Genomic DNA, 26,535 nt, shown 5'->3' with positions numbered 1-26,535 from the left:
GCCTTGGCACTGCCTCCTCTGGGTGAATCTTAACAGAGAAAATGGTTCGCCTTGGTGGTAGCCTGAGGATGGCACCCTGGACTCCCAGCTCCGCCGGTTCAGGCTATGAACCATCATTTTGCTTCTGTTTTGGCCATTTTCTTTGATTTCCCCAGTTGATGCTACCTTGTGCTAGTAAGATTCAAGCTCCACGTAGCAAACGTGAAGAATGGAAGAGGGGCTCAGGAGGGACTGGCTACCAATCCCTACCCCAGGCTGCACTACAGGGCCCAGGATCCAGCCCCCATCTCTGCCCAGCCATCTACTCCTGAACCATCACCCAGTTACTGGTGCTTTCTGTGCCTCAGTTTCCTCACCAGTACCTTAAGGAGATACATACGACCTGCTTCAAAGGGTTAGGAGTAGATTAAACATACAGCACCCAGAGCGAATCACGCCCTCCATCTCTATTAACAAAGCACGCCTGCCCTGTAATTCGGGTGGGTGGGTGGGGTGCCGGAGAGAGTGCTGAATCGAGAGGGGAAACTTTCGCGGGCTTCTCAGCTCTGTTGTAGCCAGCGGCAGGCAGGCCTCAGAGTAGCAGGGGCGCGCGCTGCCGTAGCGGGCTCCCCGTTCTCCATTCCTTCCGCAGGGAGAGGTGGCGGGCTTCAGCAGACCCAGGGCGCCGGGGGAACGCGGACCCAGGCCCCACAGCCCCACCGCAGAGCACGAGCAAAGCACCCCCCCCACCTTCCCCCCGCCCCACTCTACGGCAGTCTTCGTTTCAGTTCTTTTTCAAAAAAATTAGTAAAGGCTGCTCAAAATTCTGCACTCTTCAAAGCACCCAGGACGAAAATGTCCCTCCCCAGTCATCAAGCCAGCTCCCTCGGCCCTACTTTTACCCCCGCCCCCCACCCCCCACCTCCTGTTTTGGTCGGGCAAAAGGAGCCCGCCGGAGGGACTGCGGGCATCTGACGCCCCGCCGCTCAGCGGGCCCCCAGGGGGTCTCCGTCCGAGGCCGGCCGTCCCCCAAGGTCACCCAACTTTTCCCTCTTCCCGCCGCTGCCGGGGAGGGTCCGGGAGGGTCCGGAGGGGGTGGCGGCCCCGGGGCACGGCGGGGGCGGGGCGGGCGTCCGCCCCGCATTCTTCATTGGCCAGAGCGGGCTGCGGGCAAGAGCGCTGATGTCAGGCGGGCGCGAGTGCGGCGGGCACAGCGGCAGCCGCCCAGCAGCCCGGGCTCGGGTGGGGGGGCGCCGAGTGGGGGCGGCGGCCAGCATGCTGCTCGGCTGCAGCTCGGCCTCCCACACCCGCTGCGCCCTCGTCCTCGCCAGCAGCGGCGGCGGCGGAGCTGCGAGTGGCGCCCGTGTCTGCAGCGGCGCCCGGTCCAGGCGCGCGGCGCGGCGGCAGGGGTCGGCACTGGGGCGGGGTGCGGGGACCCGGCATGGCGCTGCGGAGGGGCGGCAACGGGGTGCCGGGGCGGCTGCTGCTGCTGCTGCTGCTGGGCGCCGCGTGCTGGGTCCCGCCGAGCGCGCAGGTGAGGCGGTTGGCGCGCTGCCCCGCCACTTGCAGCTGTACCAAGGAGTCCATCATCTGCGTGGGCTCTTCCTGGGTGCCCAGGGTCGTGCCGGGCGACATCAGCTCCCTGTGAGTGAGTGGGACCTCTCCAGCCCCCCGCCCCGCCCCACCCTGTGCCCGCCGTCGCCAGCGAGTTGCTTCTGGCCTTGGGACGCCGCGACCCGACCCCACTCCCCAGCCGGTTTCTTTATGTTTGGGTGGAGGAGCGCTGCGGGACGTGGGTGGAGTCTCGGGCCCTGGGGTGGATGGAGGGAACCGAGACGCAGAGTCTGGGAACCCGGACAAGTCCCTGTGACAGTGTTTCTCCAAGTGTGGCCCTCGGGCCACCCGCATCAGACCCACCTACCTGGCAGGACCCACCTGCCTGCCTTGTGCCAAGGCAGATTCTGGGGTCCACGCTGAATGAAGCAGGGGCTCTGGAGCGGAGCCTTGGAGTCTGCATTTGGCGTCCCCAGGTGAATCTGGGGTGCGTTAAAGTTTGAGAGGCTGTGTGTACGTTGCGGGGGTTGTGTGTGGGCACGTCTGTGCGGTGAGCACGCTGGAGGGAGTGCGCCCGGGAAGAGGTGAAGCCCCACTGTCCCACCTCCGGTCTGGGGCTGTGGTTTACACCGTGGCCTCGTCCCGACCTCCCTACAGGTCAGGCTGGGAAGAACCTGGGTAAAGTCATACAGCCTCTGGGAGGGGGGCGGTGGTGGTGGGGTGCTTCCCCGTGTGACCTGGAAGAGAACACAGAGGGCTTGGCAGAGCGTTGAGGCACGTAGGGCACCCAGCCTAGTGGTCAGGTGCTGGAAGTCGGCCTGACTTCTTGCCCTGAGTCCACAAGGGCTTCTCGCCCTGTCTCTGCACCACATACTGTATTGGCTGCTTTTCCAGTGCCAGAGGAACTGATGGGAAAAGGCTCCACATCATTTATCCACCTGCTAAGAGATGCTTTCAACCTGCCCGCACATAGCCACTCAAGCCACGTGACCAGCTCTCATAATGGCTGTGAAAGGGGGCTACTGGGCTCTATCTTCACTGCCGGGAAATGTTTCCTGGGGAAATGACTCCCTTGTTCCAGGCCTCGGTGCTGGGGGATGCCCTGTGAGTTGCAGAGGTGGGGAATTCCCAGGTGAAGCTGCTCTGCTCAGGACACCTCCTCTTGGAACTACCCTGTCCTGCCTCCAACCCCTTGGCAAGGCACAGAGGCCCGGACTCAGGAGTGATGGGCATCCTGTTTGCATTTCTAAAAAGTTCGGAGTCTGGCTGGCAGGGAAAGAGGGCCTTTTTGTTTCCTGATGTTGCTAAATCTGGTGACATGGAGGATCCCAGAAATTAGAATTCCCCTTGTTAAATCCTTTAGACCAGCAGCTGCTTCATTTATCTGCATGCTAACTGAAGTCATTGTGAATAATGTGCCGAGGTCCTGCTGTGGCCAGAAAGGATGGGGAACCTGGAGCAATAGCAGAGCCAAGCCTCTTGCCCCTACATGGACCGTCAAGTCTGGCAGATGGCATTGCCTCCCACTGCACATTCAAGTTCAGGTGCCTCTGAGTTTTTCCCCAAGGCTTTCACGGTGCATTTAATCAGAAGTGCTCTGAGTGTCTTTCAGAGATAGGCTCCCAAGGGGAATGCTTAATCCTACCCCGGAGTTTCTTGGCCAACATTAACAATGTGTCTGCACAAACAGAATCATGGGCAGAGGTGAAATAATTATCCATTTGCAGCCTGGGCCTCCTGTAGTTAAGTAAAACGAAGCAGGGGGAATTGATTCAAACTGGCTGAGATAACGTCTACAGAAGGAGCTGGATGGGTGGTAAAGGTTTCTGTTATTCAGACTAGTTTCACATTGATCCAGTACACTGCCACATGAACTCGACTCCCTCTTGTTCCTACCCCAAGAATCCCCTGGCCGACTGTTTTAAGACTCATTCCCTAGTGGAGGCGTTGGGAGTGCAGGTGGAGGATAAGGCTGATTGCCCATCCTGCCCAGCACTCCTCAAACAGCCTAGGCCTCATTGTGTTCCTCTTGTGCCTGCAGGAGCCTGGTAAATGGAACGTTCTCGGAGATCAAGGACCGCATGTTTTCCCATCTGCCTTCCCTGCAGCTGCTGTGAGTGTGGGAAGTTCTCCCTGAAAATGGGGGTCCCGGAGGTGCAGTCCTGGGAGGAGTGATCTCGGCGTCTTTGATGTCAGTTCTTCCTGAAACACTCAAGGCCCCTGAGTAAAGCATGGCTGGATCTTAGTGGTAGCCTGGCCTGTGGTGTTCCCCTCAAGCTGAGTCCCAAGGCGCTTGGTTCAGTGTCCCGTCCTTCTTCCTGCACATGCTTTCCTCAAAGACTTTATTGCAGGTCCCAACACCCCCCCCCCCCCCCGGCTCCCCAGCAACTGGGGCCGTGGTTATGTCAAAAAAATTTTAAGCAAGTGGTTATGTCAAAAAAATTTTTTTTTAAATATTTTATTTATTTAGTTCCAGAGAGAAGGGAAAGTGAGGGAGAGAGACATGGATGCAAGAGAGAAACATCTCGCACACCTCCAGCTGGGGACCTGGCCTACAACCCAGGCACAGGCCCCAACTGGGAATTGAACCAGAGACCTTTTAGTTCTCAGGCTGGCGCTTAATATACTGAGCCACACCAGCCAGGGCCTACACTGAATTTTGACTGGAACTTCATCTCAATTAACTGTTTCCTGTACTTTAAGAGAAAACCTACAGTTTAAACTCTTAATGTTACCCTGGAAATGGCAGTATTTCTAGTTGACTGAATACATGAACTATTGGGAAGCATGAGATATATTTATATGCAAAATTTTATTTAATCATTTTGTTATCCCTACAAGAAGGATATGTTTATTACCCCATTTGGCAGATGAGAAAATTGAGGCTCAGAGAAGTTCAGTAAGTTGCTCAAAGTCACAGCCAGGATTCTAACACACACGCATAGCTGCTCTGCACCCCGGCTGCTCTTGGCCAGTGCCTAGGCTGCGCCCTGCTGCCCGGGTCAGTTGATGTTTGCTAAGGAAAAGAAATGTCCAGAAAGCACCTTTCAAAAGTGAATCGGTGACAGGCAAAGTCATGAGTACACAGCCTACTCTCTGTATTTGTACTGGTTTCTTAAGTTTGAGATGAGATCAAAATTAAGCAATATACATTAAATTCTGAAATTTCCTGGAAATTCTAGCTCTAATAAAACACACTTTCCATATGATAGAAATACTGTGTTAGGTATTTTACCAAGTAGACTTAAGTGGTAACTACAGAGACCGTATGAACTTTTACCAAGTTTACTCAGGTAGTGACTCATGAAAAATATTTGGTGATAAAGAGTCTTCTGAAGTTTTCCTAAACCTTTTTTCCCCTCATGGGAATGTATAATATAGTAAAAAGGTTTATAATTTTTTTTATTTTGGTCTCAGTTGTGTGACTTTTGTGAAGTGACAGCTTCTCTGGGCTCACATTTCTCTAAAAATGGAGTTGGATTAGCTCCTTTTAGGTCTCTAATTCTGTGATTGCTTGTGCACCACAGAGCACTCCCTGGCTGTTCAGTTGTGTGCTGGGGTTGGAATGTTTACTGAGACCCACGGGCAAGAGAAGGTAGAATAATGGGGGTGAGCAGAAAATTGGACAAAGGGAACCCACTTGCCATTTTCTGTCAGCATCTGTGAGTTGGGTTGTGCATCTGATGGGCCAGCCTTAGGTAGGGAAGAGCCCATATTTGCCCACTGATCAGAACATAGGAAAAGAAACAGAAATGGCTTCACTGTGGGACTCCAGTTTTACGTCTCTGCATTGAAATCTGTCCTTTATTTTCAGATTGCTGAATTCTAACTCATTTACAGTCATCCGGGATGATGCTTTTGCTGGACTTTTTCATCTCGAATACCTGTAAGTGTTGTGCTTTGTCCCTTTGCTGAGCATTTGGTATTTCAGTGGAATTGCTGTATTGCTTTCCAGGCCGAACAGAATCTCTTAGAGAACTTAGGGGTGGAGAAAACGGAGAAAACCCCATTCTCTTTTCAGCACTGACCTTTTGTAGTTTACTTGTGTATGAACATGCCGGGATGGGAGGAGGTTGGGGACAAAGCGGGGAAAGGAAACAAAGAAGGAAAGACATCCATTCTCTGCTGACATTTAATTTGTCATGTAGTAAGCACAATTGGAAATTGCGTTGGATATTTTTACCTCTCATAACTGGGCATGGATTTGCTGATCAGCCAGAAATAAAGCTGGAGGATTCTGGGGGTTACTTATTTCGAAATAAAGTCTCCCTCGATGGGAATGCAACTTCATGTTTTTAATTCAGTTGGCCTATGTCCCGTTTGCGGTATCTCCTGTGAGCTGCTGACAGGAGTCTAATTTCCTTTCTCCTCCTTTCAAAAGAGGTTCCTTTTCTCTCCTCAAATGTGCAGTTTCTCCCCAGCAGTGAGCTTTGCCCTCCCTCTGGTTTCTGTCTTTCCCTCTTTCATGTCTTTCCCCCCCTTGGGTTCTTTCATCCTGGTCTTTTGTAACTTTGTAATAATATTAATCCTGCTATCAGATGGGATTTCCTTACTTAGCATTCAGAGGGATTTTTGACGCCTTGTCTCTGCTTTCTTATCTGAGGTAGACAGGTATTGTAGATGTTTGAATTCTAAACACATCCTGGGTCTAAGAAAGCTCCCTGCTGATTTTACGTCCTAGAAGGATGTTTCTGGAGTTCCTTCTCCAGAGTGCACCTAGTAGGTGCGCTCTCATGACACGGGATAGTGTACTTCACACGGACAGGCAGGTGGGACTGGAGCGCTAAGCCCAGCTAGGTTCTGCTGAAGCGCGTGAACAGACGGTGGAGGGAGTTGCTGTGAAGCTACCGGTTTTCTCTTGTGAGCGGTTTGTCTTCCTGTCGAGGTGATTGAGCAGGAGGGTAGCTTCGTTTATACTGGAGTCTGTCGCTGAATAGACCCCTGACTTTTACAACCAGGCATAGGAATGTTCTCAGTCCAAGAACCAAGAGCTATTTCACTAGCCACTGGCATTGTGTGGCAAAGCCTGTCCCTTGGACCATGTCATTCATCAAAGACCCTCTTCCATTTGAAGACGTGAGATGCCTTCAAGTAAGCTGTAGGCCTCTGTGGCGCTGGGGCACAGTCGCAGTGCTTGCATCTCTCACTGAGACTTTAAAGCACGGCCTGAATTATGTTGCAGGGTCCTATGCTCCAGCCCTAAGACGTTTCAGTGCAGAGAGAGAGGCTTGGCCCACACTCAGTGTCATCACACTTCCTACTTCCTAGTGCCTTCCAGGTCCCGAGAGGACCCTGCCTCGTCACCGGTCTGTTCAGAGATCAGACTGCGTAGGACGCGATGAACTCAAAGTTTGCCAGAAGCCAAGCTTAATGGAATTCTCCCTCAGCAAAAACTTCCATAAGGAGATATGAAACAATGGGCTCCCCCAAGGGAGAGTGATATTAACAAACGTATTAATAGCCAGGCTGGGAAATGTAAGAAGGGGTGACCGTATGGGAGCATGCCAGGCTCGCAGAGCTGCGAACATTTCTTGCCTTTGTAGAGTGCTTTCTTCTCTTTGTCCCCAAGATGGTTTTGCCCACATTGCCAGCTCTGAATGCGAAGACCACCATGCTGCGTCTGGGGAGTGTGGGGAGCACACACCTGCTCCCACCTGGAGCCTGGGGCGGCTGACCTACTCTTCAGAGTTGAATTGTTAACTTCACGAACGTTTTTAGGTTTTATTCCAAAAGCATACCAATGTCATTTTTTTAGACATAGTAAGCTAAGGAAATTCAGTTTAATTATACTGCTCTTCTCCTTAGGTTCATCGAAGGGAACAAAATAGAAACCATTTCAAGAAATGCCTTCCGTGGCCTCCGTGACCTGACTCACCTGTAAGTCCTATGAAAAGTGATGTCAAGTCTTTTAGGGTGTAAAGTCTGATTCACTTCCTGGTGACTCTATTTTTCTGTGTGTGTGTGTTTTTTTTTTTCCACTGTTCTCCATAGTGTGAATACCCTCTGAGTGAAACTAATTTCCAGGTTACCCTGGAGGTTTCTATATTGCCAATCAGTCACCATCCCAAGATAATAAAGACACACTTTCTCTCTTTTTTAAAAAATATTTTTTATTTTAATTGTTGTTGCAGTACAATTTCCCATCCCAACCCACCCACCCAGCCCTCCCCTCCTCCCTCCCATTTCCACCTACCCCTAGTTTCTATCCATGTGCCCTTTATACTTCTTCCTGTAAACCCTTCCCCTTTTCCCCTGAAATTCCCTCTCCTCTCCCCTCTGAACACTGTCAGACTGTTCTCTAGTTCAGAAAGACACACTTTCTTGATCATCTTTTCCATCACTCTGGATCACTGTGGTGGACCACATGCCTGCATGTCCAGTAGGGAGCCCTCTGAGCTGGGAGTGCCTGTGTGAGTGATGGAGGAGGTGGGAAGGAAACTGACACGCAATGTACACCCGCTCTGTGCCCTGCACAGGGCTGGGTGCTGCGTGAGCCTCCTTCTGTCTGTCTTCCACAATAACCTGTGAGTCCCCGTTTTACAGATTTAGGAACTGAGGCTTTCATGACTCGTAGAAGAATGTTGGGTGCAGGGTCAGAAATAGGACAAAATGGAATAGAGACATTTTGTGGTTCCTCTCATTTGAATGCAAATAGCTTTTCCTTTTATGTTGGATTAATCAGTGGCTTAAGCTAAGCTCTCTGGGTTTTTAAATAGCTTCCTGGAGAAAAAAAGTTTAAACAGATTGATTTGAATTGGCATATCAGAATAAAGCAAGTGAATACACTTACTTAGCAAATGTAGAAAAGTGGAAAAAATAGGGACTGTGGTTTATGAAAACGTAAAAACGGTCATTGTCTTGTAGGAGCCATTTATTAGCCAGGACCAGATCTCGTTTTTGTGATAGATGCTTTGTGTTTGAGTCAGATCAGCTTGTGTGTGGGAAAAAGAAAGGGAGAAAAGGGGGATGGGCTTTGAATGGGGTGTTGGGCAGGAGTGGCAATGCCCTCAGCCGGTGTCACCTGACTGATACAGCCTCTCCAGAGGTAATTGTTTACCTCAAACCCTGACGTAGGCAAAGGTGTCTGTCCCCAGGCTCGGGGAGCACTCGGCTCTGGAATCCTGCAGGGCAGCAGCTCTGCCTGAGTTCAGGCTCACAGAGGAAGGCGATGAGGCGGCAGAAGTGGGAGGTTTAAACCTCTGGATCAGCACAGTCGATCCCGGAGCGTGTCAGACTCTTGTTGGCTGTTCCAGGCTTTCTTTTCTTCCTGTCGAAGCCTTGATTTCCCCCCACATTCGACCTAGATGCTGAATCTGCACAGTCCTGTCAAGGCTGAGACAATGGGCTTGGAGTCACACAGGCTTGGGTTCAAATCCCAGTGCCGTCATTTATTACTGTTACTCAGCCTCTTGAGGCTGATTCCTCCTCCTAAATATGGGGGTGATCATACTGACCCCAGAGGGTTGCCATGCAAAGTGGGGTCCTGCATTTAGACCATCTCCCAGGTATATGCCCAAGTTATGCTTGGCTTTTTTTGAAATCATCTTCATCATCATCAACAACAGCATTCCCTTCCTGCGCTCATTAAGAAGTCTCAATTTTCTCCATGACTGCTGAGTAGCCTTGGCAGTTTGGGTGGCCAGACAGGGCCTGCTAAGAAGACAGCTGTGGGTGTCTGGAGAGGAACAGCTGTGGCCGGGTAAACCCAGTCCCCAGAAGTCAGGAATGAGGGGCTTTGTTTTAAGCAAAGACTCTGGGCAAATTGTGAACCTAAAGCAAAGCTCACGTGACTGAGTTAGCCCAGATGTCAACTTTTATTCAACGAATTGGCTACAGCCCCTGGTCTGAAAACCAGTGAGAACATGCAGGTATCATGCATGTATATTTGCATAGCTTTGCACATTTGTTCCCATGGGTACATGGACTTCTCTACGTGTGTACATAACTGCTTCATGTGTGCATGTCTGTGCATCTGCACACACCACCATATCTGTGTATATCAGATGTACATATGTGTAAGAGGCGCCTCCTCCTCTGTGTGAAATGCAGAGGGAACAAAGGAATCCTCGGCTTGGGTCCAGAGCGCATCAGATGCACTAATACACCTGTCCTAGCATGTGTTGCCGTCTGACAGCCAAGCCAACAGGGCCCCCTGTCCCCAGCTCTGCAGCCTCATATCCCCAAAGTCCTCAGAACACTGGGCTCTCAGGGTGTCCCCATGTGGACCCAGCTCATCTCATTCCTGGGCTTTTCCTTCCAGCCTTTCTCTTGCCCTGGAGGCTGTTTCTTTCGTCTGCAATATCCTGGAATCCATCCGCTTTTCCTTCAAAGTCCAGATGAAGTTCTGTCCCTGCCATGGAGCCGTTTGGATGGCTCCTGTGGCCCTCTCTGTTGGCTCCACACACCCACACACTTTCCTGTAGACGCAGGCCATACTGGTTGTGCTGTTTCACGGACATTAGTTTTATCTTGCCAGCATCACTACAAGTCCCCCGAGGAGAGGGCTGGTCAGGATCTTCCATTAGCTCTGCCCTGCGCCCAGCCTCTAGCTCCGGGCTAAGCCAGCAGGACTTGTTTCCGATTTGCTGGTTGACCAGTATGTTCCTTCCTGAGCTGGATTTTCTGTAGGGACTCTACTTCTTGGCATGTGAGGTGGCTTTAAAGTGGCCTCCCCCAGGCTGGAGATGTAGGTTGTATTTAAAACATTGAATACATCGTTTAAGAATGAGCTGAGCCTTCCATGGTGCCCCCCACAGCTCCCCATGTGGTAAACTTCTAAGCAGAGAGAGCACATCAGCTCTTTCAAGTTCACTCCTGTGATTAAAAAAGTCGCTATATGGAACTTGCTTGTTTACGTGTCTGATTTTAAACTTCTAAGAACTTTCCCCACACCTGCAGGGTACCATGTATATGTAAAGAATCAAAGATCAGGTTTCAGAGTGCTGGGGGAGCAGCGCCAATCTGTAACTAAGATCTAGGGCGTTTGTTTTCCAGCAGGCCTCTCTCTGCAGCCCAAGGGACAGGTTGCTGTCAAGGAGTTTTAGAAATGAAGTAAGGGCTGTGAATTGGTAGGGAAAATGAAGTGGGGAGTAAGACATTAGGCGCTGAGTGTGAGTGGGCTGGCCGGCCCGCGTAAATAATTCAGCTTTCTGAAATCTAAATGGAGCACTTGGAACGGTGGCTAAACGGTCTGCTTCTTTGGCCTTGACCAATCTGTATGGTCTTGTCACTTCAGTACGATACATTTCAAGCAACAGCACATTTAGCTAAATAATTAACCTTTCATGAGCTAGAAAGAAATTTGTGCTTTTCAGGTAAAGCCACCATCAACCAGGGGAAAAAAATCAAAACAAACATGTTCTTTAATTTCAGAAATCTGTCTAGAGTATGTTCAATCTGATTATATATTTAGTCTATTTCCCAACATCTTTAAAAAGGCACGGATAAGTCATTTAGGAAAGAAAGGTTTAACAATACACGAAGTGGTATTCTAATCCAGGGGTGGTTCTCTAGAAAGGAAGGGGTCTCCCCGTATTCTGTTAGTATCTCGAAGCCCGAAGGGTCGGTTTGAAGTGGGCTCAGAGCTGTCCGCCCTGGCTGAGTCTAAGGAAGAATACTCGTTTCTTTAATTCCTCTTTCTGCGACGGGTCATTCTGGTGCCACGAAAGAGTAATTTCATGTATCTATTTAAAGAGGTTGGTGCTGAACTGCCCACGTGTTTATCCTGTATAGTTTTGCTGTTTGTGTTCCCGTGTGAGGGAAAGCTGTGGGCATCTGTTTTGTGGCTGACTCACAGCAGAGCAGAATGGGGGGGGCGGGGGGTGGGGGTGGGGCTGCAGGCCTGGTGCTTGGCACTTCTGCACCGGCATCTTTCAACGTCAGCAGCCCGGCCCTCGGGCATTCGTCTTCAGCAGGATGATGGCAGGGTGCTGCCAAGTCCCGAATCTTCGGAGGAGTTGATGGTTCTTCGTTCAAGTCTCCTTCTGGGTGAGCGGGGGTGGGCTAGGGCATTATAGAAAGCTCTTCAACACTCAGAGCAAGCATGCAGAGTGGTTTCTAGCCAACCTTCGTTAATGAGAAACTGAAAGTGACCACCATCATTCATTTCATACACGTGGCTCATTGAGATTTTATATTGTCGTTCGGGTTAGAGCTGGAAGTCTTTATGTAAAAGTGTATTTACCGAGTCCTTTCTTAGAGTCACAAGTGATAGCATTCACTTAAATGGACCATTAGGGAACTTCTTGGCACAAGACTGTGCATCTTTTTTTTTAAATCATTGTCATTTTAGTGCATTAATTCATTCATTCGACAAAGATTTATTGAGTACCTACTATGTGCCAGGCACTGTTCTGTGAGCCAAGGATGCAAATGTGGATGGACAGAAATCTTTCCTCATGTTGCTTATGTATAGGAAAAATACACAGTCCATAAACAAATAGATAAATAAAATGTATAGTGTGCCAAGCAACAGTCATGCAGGGAAGAACAGAGCCCGTGAGAAAGAGGCGGAGAGGTCAGAGACAGTTGAGGACAGAGGCAGGAGGTGATGGGGTGAGCTGTGGGGGCCTGGGGGATGAACATTCTAGGCAGAAGGACTGCAGATGCAGAGGCCTTGAGCTGGGACTGCGTTTCCCCTGTTTGAGGAATAACAAAAAGGCCAGCGTGCCCTGGCCAGGTAGCTCAGTTGTTTAGAATGTCATCCCAATACTCCAAGGTTGTGGGTTTGATCCCTGGTCAGGGCACATACAAGAATATCGACCAATGAATGCATAATAAATGGAAACACAAATCAGTGTTTCTCTCGCTCCCTCTCTTTCTCTCTCTCTGCCTCCCTCCTTCATCTCTCTCTAAAATCGGTTAAAGAATATTTTGTAAAAAGAGGCCATGTGGCTGGATCTTGGTGGTGTAGATTCGGCCCCATAGGTGGGTGGGGGTGGGGGTGGACTGGCCAGGGGAGGGCCTTGGGTGCCATCAAAGGGACTGTAGCTTTTATTTGGAGATGCGTGAGTGGTGTCAGAGGTTTCATAGATGTCTGTGAAGAGTTTAATAAATGCTTGTTGTAAAAACAAAACAAAAGATTTACATGGTACTCCAGCATCTATAATGTTATTTTGGTATATAACTAAACGCATTTCTTTATCCCAGTATTGATGACCAAAGCCGGAAATTGAACCGCAGTGTGCCGAAGAGGTTTAGAGCTCTATTTGAAATCATTACGTTATTTAAGGGACTCCAGAGTAATAGGGCATGAAGATAATAACCACATTAAAATGTTACTTTCTTGTTCTAGTTCTTTGGCCAATAACCACATAAAAGCACTCCCGAGAGACGTCTTCAGTGATTTAGACTCTCTGATTGAACTGTAAGTAATGAAGATCCAGTTTATGCCTGCTTGTCATTGTGCCCCAGTTAATCGTGTCTTTAAATACTCTCTCCTTCTTTGCTGCGTTTCTTTCCTGTCATACATAGCTGGAGACTCTGTGACAAGGAGGTGCTCGCTAGGAGACAGCTCCGAGTCTGTACTGGACTGGATTTTGCCATTTTAGAACAGACCTCGGAGCGTTGGGCCCTTTCCCGGAGACAGTGTTTTTAGCCTGCTAGCGTTGGCCCCTTCTCACTGGGTGTCATTTCACGGGATCTTCCCGCTCCAGCCGTGTCTGTGGAAACTGGTGTCCTACAGCGTCCTGTGTGTGTTTGTGAGAACCTGTGTGTGTGTGGGGGGGTGGGTGTCCCCCTGCCGAGTCCCCCGTGTCCAGCGTAGCACGGGGGAGAAATGGTGGTATGTTGGCCCCAAAGGCTCTCTGGAGGCCGTATGGTTCAGTTCGTAGGCACTGAGGATTACTCAATAAAGGCAGTGGTAAGGACAAGAAATAGGATGTGTTGGATAGAAAAACAATTTCACATTACATTTTTGGGGGGCATTACCTCTATCAAGATGTTAGTGATTCAGGAGTCTCGTATTACTGCCAAAACATTTCCGGCCTGTCTTGTGTCTCTGTGTTTGCGTTTTGTTTTATTTATTTATTTATTTTCAGAGATTTGAGGGGCAATAAATTTGAGTGTGACTGCAAAGCCAAGTGGTTGTACCTGTGGTTGAAGATGACGAATTCCACCGTTTCGGATGTGCTGTGTATCGGTCCCCCTGAGTACCAGGAGAAGAAGCTAAACGACGTGACCAGCTTCGACTACGAGTGCACGACGACAGGTATTCAGACCCTCTGTCCCCGAAGACGGTTACGCGGGATAATCCACTGATGTTCTTTCAGACTGTCAACAGGGAGTGGAGAAAAGTGGGTGTAAACCTTTTCTATCAAAATTAGTTTAGGCAAAATGTAAAGGTGCTAAGGGATATGAATTGATGTGGTGCAAAAAAGATCTCAACCGTTTAGATGTTTGTTAACTGCACTGGCTTTAATTTCGAGTCTTGTTGGTTCTTTACAAAATTCAAATTTCTCAAAAGATTTTTTTAAAAAGAATGAAGTATACACTAGTGAGTTTGGCACAAAACCACTTTCAAATCAGTTTGGGTTTCCACTTAAAGCTAGCACTGAGACACCAAAATTATTGAATTCTATGAATCTGAGTGAATATTTAAAGTTCAAGTTTATAGACTTTAAAAATCTATAAATCGTGTTCGTAGTTCCAGGTAAAAAAAAAGATAACTAGCTCAATTATAACCAGTGGTGAAGTAGAAATCTAAGTGAACAGTTAGTTGTCAAAAGAAACAACTCCTATTGAGGGAAAAATGTCAAGCTTGATTTCGTATGAACTGCAAACTGGAGGGCCTGCCTTAAGTTTTCAGTTGATACATTTCGCAGGCTATAGAGATAAAACTAGGATACAGTCAAACCTCGGCTCTCCAACGTCTCCCGTCTCGAACACTGTGGTCCTCAAACAGCCTTCTGGGACGCAGTGAACCTTGGAGAACCGGGGCTCCGTGGTGCAAACTGCCTCCGCTCCGCACGCCCTGCAGGGGGCAGGCGAGTGTCTCCCTGCGACGGACGGGCTGAGACGGAGCTGCCGCGGCTTCTGAAGTCTGGTTTGTAAAGGGGAGAGGAGGATCCACCCACAGCACGGCACTTGCTCATCAGACTCAGAAAAAATCAACATGTAGGCTGAGATCTGATATCGGCAGAGCCTCCGGGCATGTCAGTAGGAGCAGCAGGCACGAGAACTCAGGAAATAGTTCCAGAAACTAAAAAGACAAAAGGACTTCAAGAATAAAATATCACATTTAGGCCAGCCCTGCTGCCGTCTTCCAAATGAACAAACACTCAGAAAGTAAAAATTATTTCTAGATAACTTTGTAAATAAGGGACCCTACAAGTCCTGCTCCCTTCTGAGAGAACGCCTGAACTCCTGCGGAAATGACCTTGTCTTTCATCACGGAGTGGGAGCTTGCTCAGCTGTGTAATCGGCAGGTGCCCTGTAGCCAGCTGAGGCCACTGGCAGGTTATTTACTGTGTTGTGGGGCAGCGCAATAAATCAGAGGTCGAGTCAAGGACATTTGCACCCAAAGGTGGCCTTCAAGGCCATTTGGCATGCATTGCTACACCTAAGCTCATCGGGGCTCCTCTCGACCTCTTCTGCAGGTTTTCTGGAGTGTTCTCCAACCCCCCTTGTGACGTTAACAGCTTTTGCATTGTGCTGTTCACACCAGGCCGCGATGCACGGAAAGCTTGCCCAGCTCAGAGAGAAATGACACAGGCTCTAGAGGGCCTTGGGGAGCGGGGAATAACTTACGCGACACACAGTATGACTTCTGACCTCAGAGCCCCGTGGATGGCTACCAAAACAATCCGGGCTCTGAGAACTGTTAGGGGAATGGAGGTGGCCGATCTGAAATCTGTCTTACAGCCAGAATGCACAGGGCAGTGTGAGCCCCTAATGCATTGCAGGGCATTCTCTCTCTCATATATATATCTTTGCTAAAAAGCTTGCAATTAAATCGAGATAGTCAGCGCTCCCCCTGGTAACAGGGAGATGGTGACTCTGGGTTGTCGTTTTCTCCCTTGAAGACTCCTGGACAAGTTATCTTGCTTCTAGTTTCTTCCACCATGGAAGACAATGGCACAGCCAGGTTGTGACCAGTCCCCAGAGAGAGTCCCTGCCCTGTAGAAACATAGGTTCATAAGTTGGGAGGTTCGGGGGGCTCCTATCTTCCGCTTTATTCAGGGCTGAGGAAGACGGAAAGCCCACGCTCGCGCCGGCACGGTGAGCGCATCCTCGCCAAAGGTTCGGGAGGAAGCACATGTCCTTGGTGCCTTGTTTTCCTCTGAGCTCAGAGCTGCCGGCGAAGAGTGAGTTCTTCAGATGGAAGAAGCGAGGCAGACACTGTTCTGGGCACAGGGGTGTAATTAACGCCGCGCAGCAAGCCCTGGACGGTTTCGGCTCTCCAGCTTAATCACCGTCCTGCCAGCACCCTCCGCCGCGAGTCTATTTTTAACCACCTCAGAAATCCCTGTTACCTGCTCATGATTCCCCACATTAGGTGGATAATTCACTAAATTCCTTAGAGGGAGTGAGTTTTGCATCCTAATGGTCCTGTTAGCTTCCCTATTTCAGGGCTGATGAAAATGCGAAGAGAAATAATGCATTAATGTGCAGTTTCTCTCCCAACAGGATAGGCATCATGTATAATTTATTTTCTGCAAGTGCTATAAATAGCTGTGTAAAAATCTGTTGATTCCAGTGGGAGCCGTGCCTGAACTGAAAGCGTCCCACTGACATCATGAACTAATCCAGCGCGAAGGGAAGCGGCAGGCTTTTGCAGAGAATACCAATAATACTTAAACACTAGTAAATTGGTGTCGTATCAATATGTGCATTCTCTGAGAGCGTTCCACATGAATGTGCGTGTGCCGTTTGTGAAAGATAAATTAAGATGAGGACGGAAGAAGATCTTTAAATTCCAACCCCCTCCCCGCTACACACATGCACATCTGCATCCATCATTTTCTTCCACCCGGTTTCTTCCTCTTTTTCTTGTCTTCTTCCTCCTTTTTTAAAGGGGGTGGGGGGGGTGGGAGGGAGGAAGGGAAAAGGAATCTCCTTAGAATTAGATTTATGATTCAAATGACTTAACAGTTTGTTTTGTGTCAGATACTCAGTTTATAGAAAATATGATGAGACGGATGTTTTGGGGAAAATAAATGATCAGCAGACCACTGATGGCTAGGTGTGTAAAAGGCTGTCCTCTCTGGCAGCTCTTTCTCTTTCTGGGCTTCGTTCATAAAAAACTGACGTTTTGGTCATCACTTTAAAGGACCCCCATGTTTAAGAAGATGCTCGTGTCTCTGGGAGTTCAATATGTATGTAGCCAGGAGACAGACTAGAACAAGTGTGACGGGCATCGCGTGGTGTTTAGAAGGTCCTGCAGGCTCGGATCCGAGGGCTGTACCCGGGGGTCGGGGAGGGTTTGTAGCCGTCTCAGTTGTCACTGAAGGAATGCACTGCTACTCTCTGAGTCCTTCTCTGACTCCTGAAGAGGACGCAGACAGGGCCTGCTTCCACTTCCCACGCAGTGATGCACGAGCACAGAGGAGACACGTGTCATAGGTCAGTGGTCCCCGGCTCCTGCACTGGTCCTGCCCCTGCCAGCAGGCAAGAACCGAGGCTGACGTTTTCTGCTTTGCCCTTTGAGTGCGGAACGGTGGTGTTTTGGGTTTGTTGGTAGAAAGTTGGGGCTAGGGGCCATCGTGACTCTTCCGTATCTTCATGCAGGTAGCCTAAGGTTATCATTGGAACTAATACCATAAGACTATATGTACTTGTCTAGTTACATACATAACACTACCAAGGGGCGACCACAGACGGGGTCCCATCCACAGTGCCACCTGTCCCCATTCCCCCTTGGCTACCTCTTGCTGTTGGTGTGCAGGGACAGCCTCCTCTTTGCTTCTCCCTCTTCTCACTACACCTGCGAGCATCGTCCACTCAGCCTTGTCCTTGCCTGCACCCCCACGGCCTTCAGAATGAGCCAGCAGCACCAGTCAAGCACCTTCCATACACAGGGAGGGACACTTCTGACAGTGAACGTGTATCGGGCACTAACTTTATGCAGGTCTAAGTGAGTGTGGATCGTAATGTACAATGAGGAGGCTGAGGCAGAGGTTAAGTAACTTCCTCTAGGTCACTCAGCAGGCAGATGGAGTCACAGCTCTAGCATCTTGTCTTCGATGCCATTAAAGTGGACACTCCCCCAAGTGACAGCCCAGTGGTAGCTGGGACAGGGGAGGTAGACCGTCCTTTCTCTAACTTTAATTCCATATTTATTAAGCAACTACAGTGTGCTAAGCCCCGAGGTGGGCATTTCTATCAACACTGCCCCACATGTCCCTCTGCCATTCAGCTGGGGAGGTAAGCACCAGTGCACCCATAGTGTGGCTCAGTAAACTGAGGCCTTGTCTGGGGAAGCACTTGTGCAGTGTCTCTCCTGTGCAGGAAGTGGTTTCAGGTGGTCTGACCCCAGGCGCAGCACCCTCTCCAGTGCCTCCCGTCGCCCTCACTCCCGCAGTCGGGCCCCTCGCCGCTGCCCCGACCGACCGGCACCTGCTCTTGCCGCCTCCATGCTCCCTACGCCAGCACTTGCCCAGCGCTGCTCTCACCTCTGTTCCCGCCTCCCCTCCTTCAGCGCTGCCCCTCTTTACTCACTCGTGGGTGGCCTGTCCCTTTACGGCCTGTCTCGTGTAACAGCTTTAAGAGGCTTCCGTGTCAGAGTTATTTCTTGAGTGGCTGCCATGGGCTGGGGCCATGAGGGCTCTGAGAAGTGTAGGACCCAGGTCTGACCTTAGAGGCCTTCCAGTTGTTCAGGAGATGCACCGTGCTGTGTGTCTAAGGGCAGACACACACCCTCTCTGGGCTCCTGGCTCTGTAAAATTCCTCGAGGCTCTAGCTCTCTCCCACTTCTCCAAAGCTGACCCCACTGTCACCACGTTGAAGATTCAATCATCGTGAATAATAGGGTGTAAAACAGCAGGGCCGGCTTATGTGCCCAGTGCATTAGGAAGGGTCCTGAGGATTGGAAGGGTCGGAGAGGCTTTGCAGGGGAGACAGGACTTGAGGGGCCACCGTCAAGGATGGTGTGGGGCTAGATGGACAAAGCCAGGACTTTTCTTAGGAGCGACTTTCCTTAGCCAGACGCCCTCCATCATTGTGTCCCGGGCGCATTTAACCCTCCAGGAAGCAGTGCACGTGGAAAGCTCTCTGGCCAGAGAAAGGACTTCTCTTATACTTTATTAGTGTTCTTTTCTTCCTTTTCTTCGTCGGTTCTCTGGCTCCCCCCCACACTAACTGTCTGTGCACCTGAGAGCATGTGTGCCCTGCCCCTTAGTGAAATTGTACATTCCCTCCCGAGGTTTAATACAGTGAGTCAGGGGAGCGATGTGGACAAGGGGTATTACTTTACTGCTAAATGTAAGAGTCAAGCACGTGCCTGAAGCTCCAACAGATCTCCAGACTGCAGGCACTCACGCTGCACTGGGTCCAGGAGCCAGCAAACATGCTTAACCTCCTTGCACGAGGGGCTTCATAAACCTCTGAGACCACACCGGAGGGCTTGGTGTGGCTGCCACATATGCAGTGTGCCGCTTGGGGGTCGACTTTTCATTGTGACCCTGCCACGACAGTTTGGCGCTGGTGTAACGCAGAGCAGGGGAGCGTGCTAATGGGCTCCAAGGACCCCATTGTCCGGTGAGCTGGAGGCCCACCGTGGCAAACACCACCAGCAGGGTTCCTTATTACCGAGGTTTCTTCTGGGAGGGCTGGAAACACAGCGTCTCCCAAATGAAGTTGCCCACGGCCCCCCTTGTTCACGGAGGAAAGTTCACGGAATGCTGCTGTGTGGCATCCTTCTGTCATGCCTTTTTGAAAGCCAGGTCTCACCCAATTTGATTAAAACACCGAGATCTTTTAGCCAAACCCATCACCTGTTTATCTCAAAGAAGTTGTATTAGGAGCTGTGCGTTCGGCCTGATGATCCCGTGCACGCCACAGCCTTTTCCCAAAGCCAAACACGCTGTGATGTTTGCATTGCTTCTCTCCTGTCCTCCCCCTCCCCCTTTTGTTGGGAACTGATGAGAGAAAGGAAAGAAGGGGTGCTCGGTCATTCCCACAAGAGCTCTCACGGAGGCTTTCTGTCCCAACACCCTTCCCCAGATTTTGTCGTTCATCAGACTCTGCCCTACCAGTCGGTCTCGGTGGATACGTTTAACTCCAAGAACGATGTGTATGTGGCCATCGCCCAGCCCAGCATGGAGAACTGCATGGTGCTCGAGTGGGACCACATCGAAATGAACTTCCGGAGCTACGACAACATTACAGGTGTGTTGTGGCTGTGATCAGACGTGCGGGCCTCACTGTGGCGAGAGAAGAGACGTTCTCTGCTGAGACACTGCTTGCTCTCTCACTTGGTTAGATTTGGGGGACATGTTCCAGCCTCACCCCATCTCTCTGTTTTTTTTTCATGACGTGGTCCATTGTTGGTGAGACCAGAAGCCTCATGTGGTACCCTGTTTATTGCTGGTGATCCTTTTGAAAGGGAGAGGGTGACGGGTTGCCTGTGGTGGGGGGCACTTTCCTGGAGGGGTGAGAAGTGACCTCGAGAACCCCTTGATCTTGAGTGGGCATGGCTGCCTAAGATGGCACCAGCTCTGCAGCATCTACAGGACTCCTTTGACGTTTTAAAAGCCGATGATTAACTAACATGTGCATGTGTGCTCATGCAGCACACACAGGCATGTGTTGACATGCACACACAGTGCTCATGCTCATGCACGTGAACATGCATGCAAACACATGTACACTCTCTAGCTGTTCTTCCTGCCCCCATGTCATGTCCTGGTGGTCACTGCTTCCTTTTAGTAAGTGCAAACAAATAAAAACACATAGCTGTTAGATTCAGGCCTTTGGGACAAGAGTTAGTGCTTCTTTCAGTGCTGGCAGGGCATCCCAGGGTCTTAGTGCTACTAAAAATGGGTGGTCTGTTTGCTTTTTAAATAAGCGCATAAAGTCAAAATGATATTTCAAAGACTTCTCATTTATCAAGTGCAACCTGATAATGACACTAACTTTATAAACCGCATCACGGTGGCCCAACTGTTACCCCCAGAGAGAATTTCCTTTAGCGGTTCCCGATTTGGAGTTCGAGCAGCGTTTTGCTGTGGCAGCGAGAAGCACATCTAGGTAGAATTTCCGGATGGGGAGGCTCCCAGGAATCTCTCCGGCACCAAGTGGCTTCGCAGCAGGTGCAGGATGCAGAGAGGCAGGGAAAGTGTCGTAAGGAGCCTCATCTCGCAGCCCTGAGAGGCCCGTGAGGCGCACAAGCAGATGCCACCAAGAGGCCCTTTCAGATGAGCCACGTTGCTGTCGAGCCATCTGGCCACCTGGTGCTGAGCTCACATTCTTGAGCGCAGCCCCGCTTGTCCAAGTGCAGACTCAGCACGGAGCCGCCGCGCAGGTGAACCTGTCGACGGAAGCTGAGGCCTTCGGACACTAAACGGAGTCCACATTAAAGGAGAAAGGGAGGCGATAGAGGGACTCGCTACCCATGTACTTTTTCCCCTGTTTTCCCTGACTTGGAAGGTAGGTGAGGGGTGAGAGAGCTGCCCCCCCCCCAACCCCCTGCGGCCTTCTGCCATGATACGAGGTGGGAGCAGAGTGATGCTTTGCTCTTGTGCAGGGAGTTCCCAGTGTCCACACTCGTTGTCAGTGCTGGCTGTCAGGGTGCGGGGTGCCAGACGCTGCTTTGTCTCATTGGAAACTCACAGCAGCCACTGGGGGTAATACTGTGAGTTGCCTGCCCTTAGGTAGAGGGCAAAAGCCCTCCCTTCAAGGGGGAGCTGGCATCCAGACTCTGAAGAGCTGGGGTTTTGAAAAGTGACGGATGTGGGTCCTACTCCTGACTCTGCCATGTGCTTGGAAGTCCCGGTGGCCCCCTAGGCTCAGTTTTCTCATCTGCGAAATGGGCAGGTACACCCCATGTGGAAGCTGTGAGGATTGACGAGTGCCAGGCACGGGGCAGGCAGCTCTTCATGCTGGCTTCCTCTTCACACTGTCATGGATGAGTCACTCCACTGTGACTTCTGCAGATAACCCTGCAGAGCCCAGGGTTTGTCACTGGTGCATCACACTCCTTCCCTCTCCCAGGCTGACCTGGGTGGGAAGGGCTGGCACTGCCCCCCACCTACAGCTCATGGCATGCCTGAGTTCAAGTCATTCATTCATTCATTGATTCATTCACAGAGACTCCTTGAGCACTTACCCTGAGCCAGATACAGTCTTGGTGCTGGGGCCGTAGCAACAAACAAGCCAGATGAACACCTCTGCCTTCAAGGAGTTTACATTCTCACAGGAGAGAGAGTAAGAGAATAAAAAGGACAAATAATTGTAATACATATAACACTTAGGTAGCAGCATGCTAAGAAGCGAGATGAAGGTGGGCTGGGTGTGGGAGGTTGAAATTTTAGATGGTGTCTGGCAAAGTCCTCATGGAGCAGGTGTTTTCTGAGTTGGGCCTGTGGGGCATGAGGGCTTGACCCATGCGAAGAACTTGGGGAAGAGCATTACAGACAGAGGGAACAGCAGTGCGAAGGTACAGAGGCAGGAGGGTTTCTTGTCTGGGCAATTCAGGAGGCCAGTTTGGCGTGAGCAAAACGATCCGGGGGAGCATGGCGAAGACGAAGTCGGAGAGGTAAGGAGGGCTGATCACGGGGCCTTGCAGGTCTTACAGAGGGCTCGGGCGTTTTCTCCAAGCGCTCCGCAGAGCCTTGGAGGGCTTTGTGCAGAGATCGGAGGGCTGCCCTGGGTTGAGAGTGGCCTGTGGGAGGAGGAGCAGAGGTGGAAAGAGAGTGAAGGGTTGAAAGGCTGTTGCAGGAATTGCAGGTGGGCACCGATGGCCTGGACCCAGTGGAGCCCACACAGGTGGAGTGTAGGAAGTGGTCAGTGAGGTCGGAGTGGGTGTGGCCATGGCCAGAGCCAGGGCTGGACCTTGCTAGTTTCCAGGGATTCCTGGACCCCTCAGTCTCGATGTCTGAGTCTGAGGGGTGGCAGCCAGTCATGAAGCTCACTGGGATTCTCTTCGCAGCCAAGCTCAAGAAATGGCTCCCACAGTGGTAAAGCTTACAAGTGCGAACATCACACTGGTGATCGATAAAAGTGGCTTCAGATGTTTATAGCTGATGACCTTGGCCACGCTAGTTAACTTCCATGTGCCCCTTTCATCTGTAAAACAGGAATTTCATGCATTCCCATTTCGTCTGTAAAATGGGGCCGTGGTAGCATTATTGGGCCCATGGGAATTGAATGGGGGTAACGGGTATAACACTCAGCACAGAGCCTGGAACATAGTAAACTCTCAATGAACGTCGGGTTACCAGCGGGGAGTAAGAAATAGGTATTTGATTTCCATTCCTTGCCACCACCACTAGGGGAGCTGCCAGCTGCAGATTGTTTACCCGTTGTCACGAAAGCACACAAATCCATGCAGCAGGGCCTGAGCATGCCTGCCTGATATGTGTGGCCTATTTTACGTCATTTATTGATTTCGGATCCCATCTTACAATTCAGCCATCTCACTTGCATATATTTCTCCCTTCACCCGGGTCTCCAGGCTCAAATGCAGCCTCCTACAGGAAGCACTCCTTGATGACCCGATTGGAATAACACACCTGTCTTCTCTCCTCCCTCAGTACGTGAGTTTCTATTAAACACAGATCACATTCATTGCCACACAATTTTTCCCTCAGAGGAAGACAACGGACATTTATGTACGCAGTGATTTTTAAGCCTTTTCTGTCGTAAACCACATAAGCTCTTAACATGCGTAGTGTTGTCTCTGTTTTATAGTGAAGAAGAGACAGGCGCAGGCCCCCTCCCCCCACAGACCCTAACTCTTTGACTTCAGATAAAACCTCTCCACAATGTTCATTAGTGTAGGGACTGGCAGGGGCCAGCAGGGAGGCAGGGGAAGAGGGCGTTTGCTGAAGTAGGTGGACCCCTGGGTGCAGGAAGGAGCGTGGCCAGCTGCACCTGAGCCTGACCTGAAGGAGGCCCCGCAGCACGCATGCGCCAGGCACAGGGTGAGAAAGGGAACAGCCACGCAACCGCTTGCCCCAAAGAAGACCTGGGCAAATGTGGACTGGTTTCTCTTCATGGGGCGAGCACGTCTCGTTGGTCATCTTGTTTGGTCACGGGGTGGTCCCAGAGTCAGGCAAGGGCTGGGCAGATTTTCTCAGCCTTGCCTGGCAAGACCGGAGTTCCGGGGAGTGGGAGGTGCACCTGCTTCCGCCCTTGTGACCCCAGTGAGCACTGGGCGACAGGGCCAGCTCCAGCTGTGCATCAGCTTCTAGGGGGCGAGGGAAACCCGTGGTCGTGTTCACCCCAAGGGCTTACTCCTCACATCTTTTTCTTTCCACATCTCTTCTCAGCTCTTCTGGTTTTGACTTGTTTTGTTTGACTTTTGATTTCTATGTACAAAGTATGGCCCAGCCTCTAGTCTCTCTTTCCTACGTTAGAATACACACACACACACACACACACACACACACACACACACACACGGGTGCGCACAGTATGACCTCTGCTCCTACTGGCACCTCCGTGCACAGAAACGTGGTGGAGCCTTCCTAAAGAACGAGTTCTTTCTGCCCCACCGGCCCCTCCGCTGCGGCTGGCAGGCCAGGAGGGAGCTTCTGGGCAGCAGGGACCTCCACGGCCAGGCGGTTCAGGAAGGAGACCAGGAGCACGCACTCTCAATTAGAGTCGGCGGCGGGGAGTCGGTGCAGCTTTCGAAGAGCAGCTTGGTAGTTTCAGCCCAGAAGCCTTTGAAAATGTGCACAATGTTTGACTCAGCAAACGTTGAAGAACACTGCCAGATGGTTTTCCAAAAAAGATTTCTCTATAAGGGAGCATGTTACTCACAATAATGAAAAGCTGGAAATAACCGCAATGCCCAGCGATAGGGGACTAGTGACACTGGGGTGCATTCATGCATTGGAGTTCTGGGTAGTATTTAAAAATCTAGTTAGAGAAGATGCAGTAACATGGGACATGTCCACAACACACCGGTCAAGTGCAAAGCACGTAGGTTATCAGAAACCTGTGTATATATCCCACAAGCTCACATTTACTTTTTAAAAGTGCATTTGAATATGAGCATAGAGTGAGGATTAAAGAAATGCATCAAGATATGAAGTATTATTTCAGCATTTGCAATACCAGTGATGTAGATTTTCTTCTTCGTACCTTTCTGTGTGTTGTTGACAGAGTGTAGAGTAGAGCCAGACTAGGGAGGTAGCAATAGATTTCCCATCTCAATCACATTCTAGCTGTCTGACCTTGCGTAAGCTCTGTGCCTCAGTTTCACCCTTTATAAAATGGGGATCGTGGTAACAATAGTACTTGCCTCATCTGGTTGGTGTAGGATTAAATAAGTGAAGATACATATAAAGTGCTTAGTGCAGTGCTTGGTCATAGTACACACTTTATAAATGCTACCTGTTATTATTATTTTTAAAAACTTGCTTTAGGGAACATTTAAAACTTTGATACTCAGAAAAAAATGCAAGAAGCAGAGGAAAGGGACCAGGTTCTTGCAAGAAGGCCAGCGTAGTGAAAGAGAAAAGTTAACATCGCTGTAACAGCCACCTACTGCCTGCCCCCAAAGTTATTGCCGAGGACAGACACTGGGTGGCTTCCCTTGTGATTTACAGATCAAATTCACTTTGGTCCAAATTGCCTAGAAAACTAGAGGAAAGAACTTTTAATAAAATGACGGAGATGGAGGGTCAATACTTTGGAAACATGGGGGGGTCCTGTTGCTGGTGGGCTGGAATGGGAAGGATGGTGGGGGTCGTCTGGGGTCTGAAAGCAGAGTGGGAGAGGCTGGTAGGAGGTGGTCCAGACCTCTGGGGGAGTCACAATGTTCCCTTTTAGCTGCAAAGGTCTAGTTTTGTGCCCCCTGAGCCACACCACCGATCATCGCTCATCCCACAGGTGTCTGTGCAGTGGGCAGTCTCTCGAAGAGCTAGGTCTTTTGATTCCGGAGACAGTTGCTGCAGTGACTCAGTGATGATAGCCACTAGCTATCGACTCCTTCCCGCGTGCAGGCGCTCTGGGCTAACACCTGAACCGGGGCGTCTCACTGCGTCTCTACGGCAGCCCGTGAGGTCAGGGCCAGCCTCCTTCTTTGTCTTGTTTCACAGACGAGGAGCCTGCGCACACAGAGTCCAGATGACTGGCTCGGGGTCACAGGGCTTTTCAGGTGCGGGGCTTCCTTGGGAACCCTGGGCCACTGGTCTCGAGTCCCAAGGTTTGACGCCACGCTGCCTCGGTTTCCTGTAGCTCTGGAAATCAGCAGAGGCCAAATGTCTTCAAGAGCCCTTATTAACAATTTTTCCTCCTTTCCACGAGGCCTCAGGCCTCCCTTTAACACTGGCTGCCCACCCCCACCCCGACCTGCCCAGAGAGGGAGCCCGCGCAATGGCCTCCTTCTGTCCCGTGCAGTCGGGAAGCACTGTTTTGAACAGCGTGAAGACGGTCCCTTCGGTGTGGCAGTGAGTCTCCCGAACTGGACGCCTGCCTCTGAAGACGCAGAGACCCAGGCAGCCAGCATGTCCCTGTTTCTGTGGAACTGCCATGTACTAAAGAGGGTTTAAAATTCTTTAATTGTGGGAAAACAGACGTAGCATAACACCGACCGCCTTGGCCATTTGGAAGTGTACCATTCGGCTGTGTTAGGTAAGTTCACGTTTTTGTGCAGCCGCACTCCAGAACCCTCTCGTCTGGAAACACTGAAAACCCACAGCCATGAAACAGCAGCTCCCCACTGTCCCCTCCTCCCAGACCAGGCAGCCACTCTACTCCCTGTCTCTGTGGGTCTGACTGCTCGAGGTGCCTCATATGAGTGAGATCACACAGCATTTGTGTATTTGTGAACTGGCTTATTTCACTTGGCCAATGTGCTCACCATCCATCCACAGTGTAGCCTGTATCAGAACCTCC

At 50.6% G+C, this 26,535-nt stretch overlaps 1 protein-coding gene across 1 annotated transcript in view; it reads left to right on the top strand.

Moving 5' to 3' along the window:
* Positions 1 to 1,220: 1,220 nt before the first annotated feature.
* The window catches only part of LGI2 (leucine rich repeat LGI family member 2), a 31,114-nt gene continuing 5,799 nt past the window's right edge, over positions 1,221 to 26,535 (top strand). Inside the window, exons 1-7 of the mRNA XM_045834573.1 lie at positions 1,221 to 1,623; positions 3,575 to 3,646; positions 5,348 to 5,419; positions 7,339 to 7,410; positions 12,827 to 12,898; positions 13,572 to 13,741; positions 19,693 to 19,857. Of these exons, the coding sequence (XP_045690529.1) occupies positions 1,421 to 1,623; positions 3,575 to 3,646; positions 5,348 to 5,419; positions 7,339 to 7,410; positions 12,827 to 12,898; positions 13,572 to 13,741; positions 19,693 to 19,857 (826 nt within the window). The 5' untranslated portion in view covers positions 1,221 to 1,420. The remainder of the gene's footprint in view (positions 1,624 to 3,574; positions 3,647 to 5,347; positions 5,420 to 7,338; positions 7,411 to 12,826; positions 12,899 to 13,571; positions 13,742 to 19,692; positions 19,858 to 26,535) is intronic.

This window comes from Phyllostomus hastatus, unplaced genomic scaffold (assembly GCF_019186645.2).
Source record: "Phyllostomus hastatus isolate PE091 unplaced genomic scaffold, TTU_PhHast_1.1 phas_contig_196, whole genome shotgun sequence".
In the NCBI taxonomy this organism is placed as follows: Eukaryota; Metazoa; Chordata; class Mammalia; order Chiroptera; family Phyllostomidae; genus Phyllostomus; species Phyllostomus hastatus.
The sequence above is the reverse complement of the archived record's forward strand: the minus strand, read 5'-3'. Positions and strand labels throughout refer to the sequence as shown.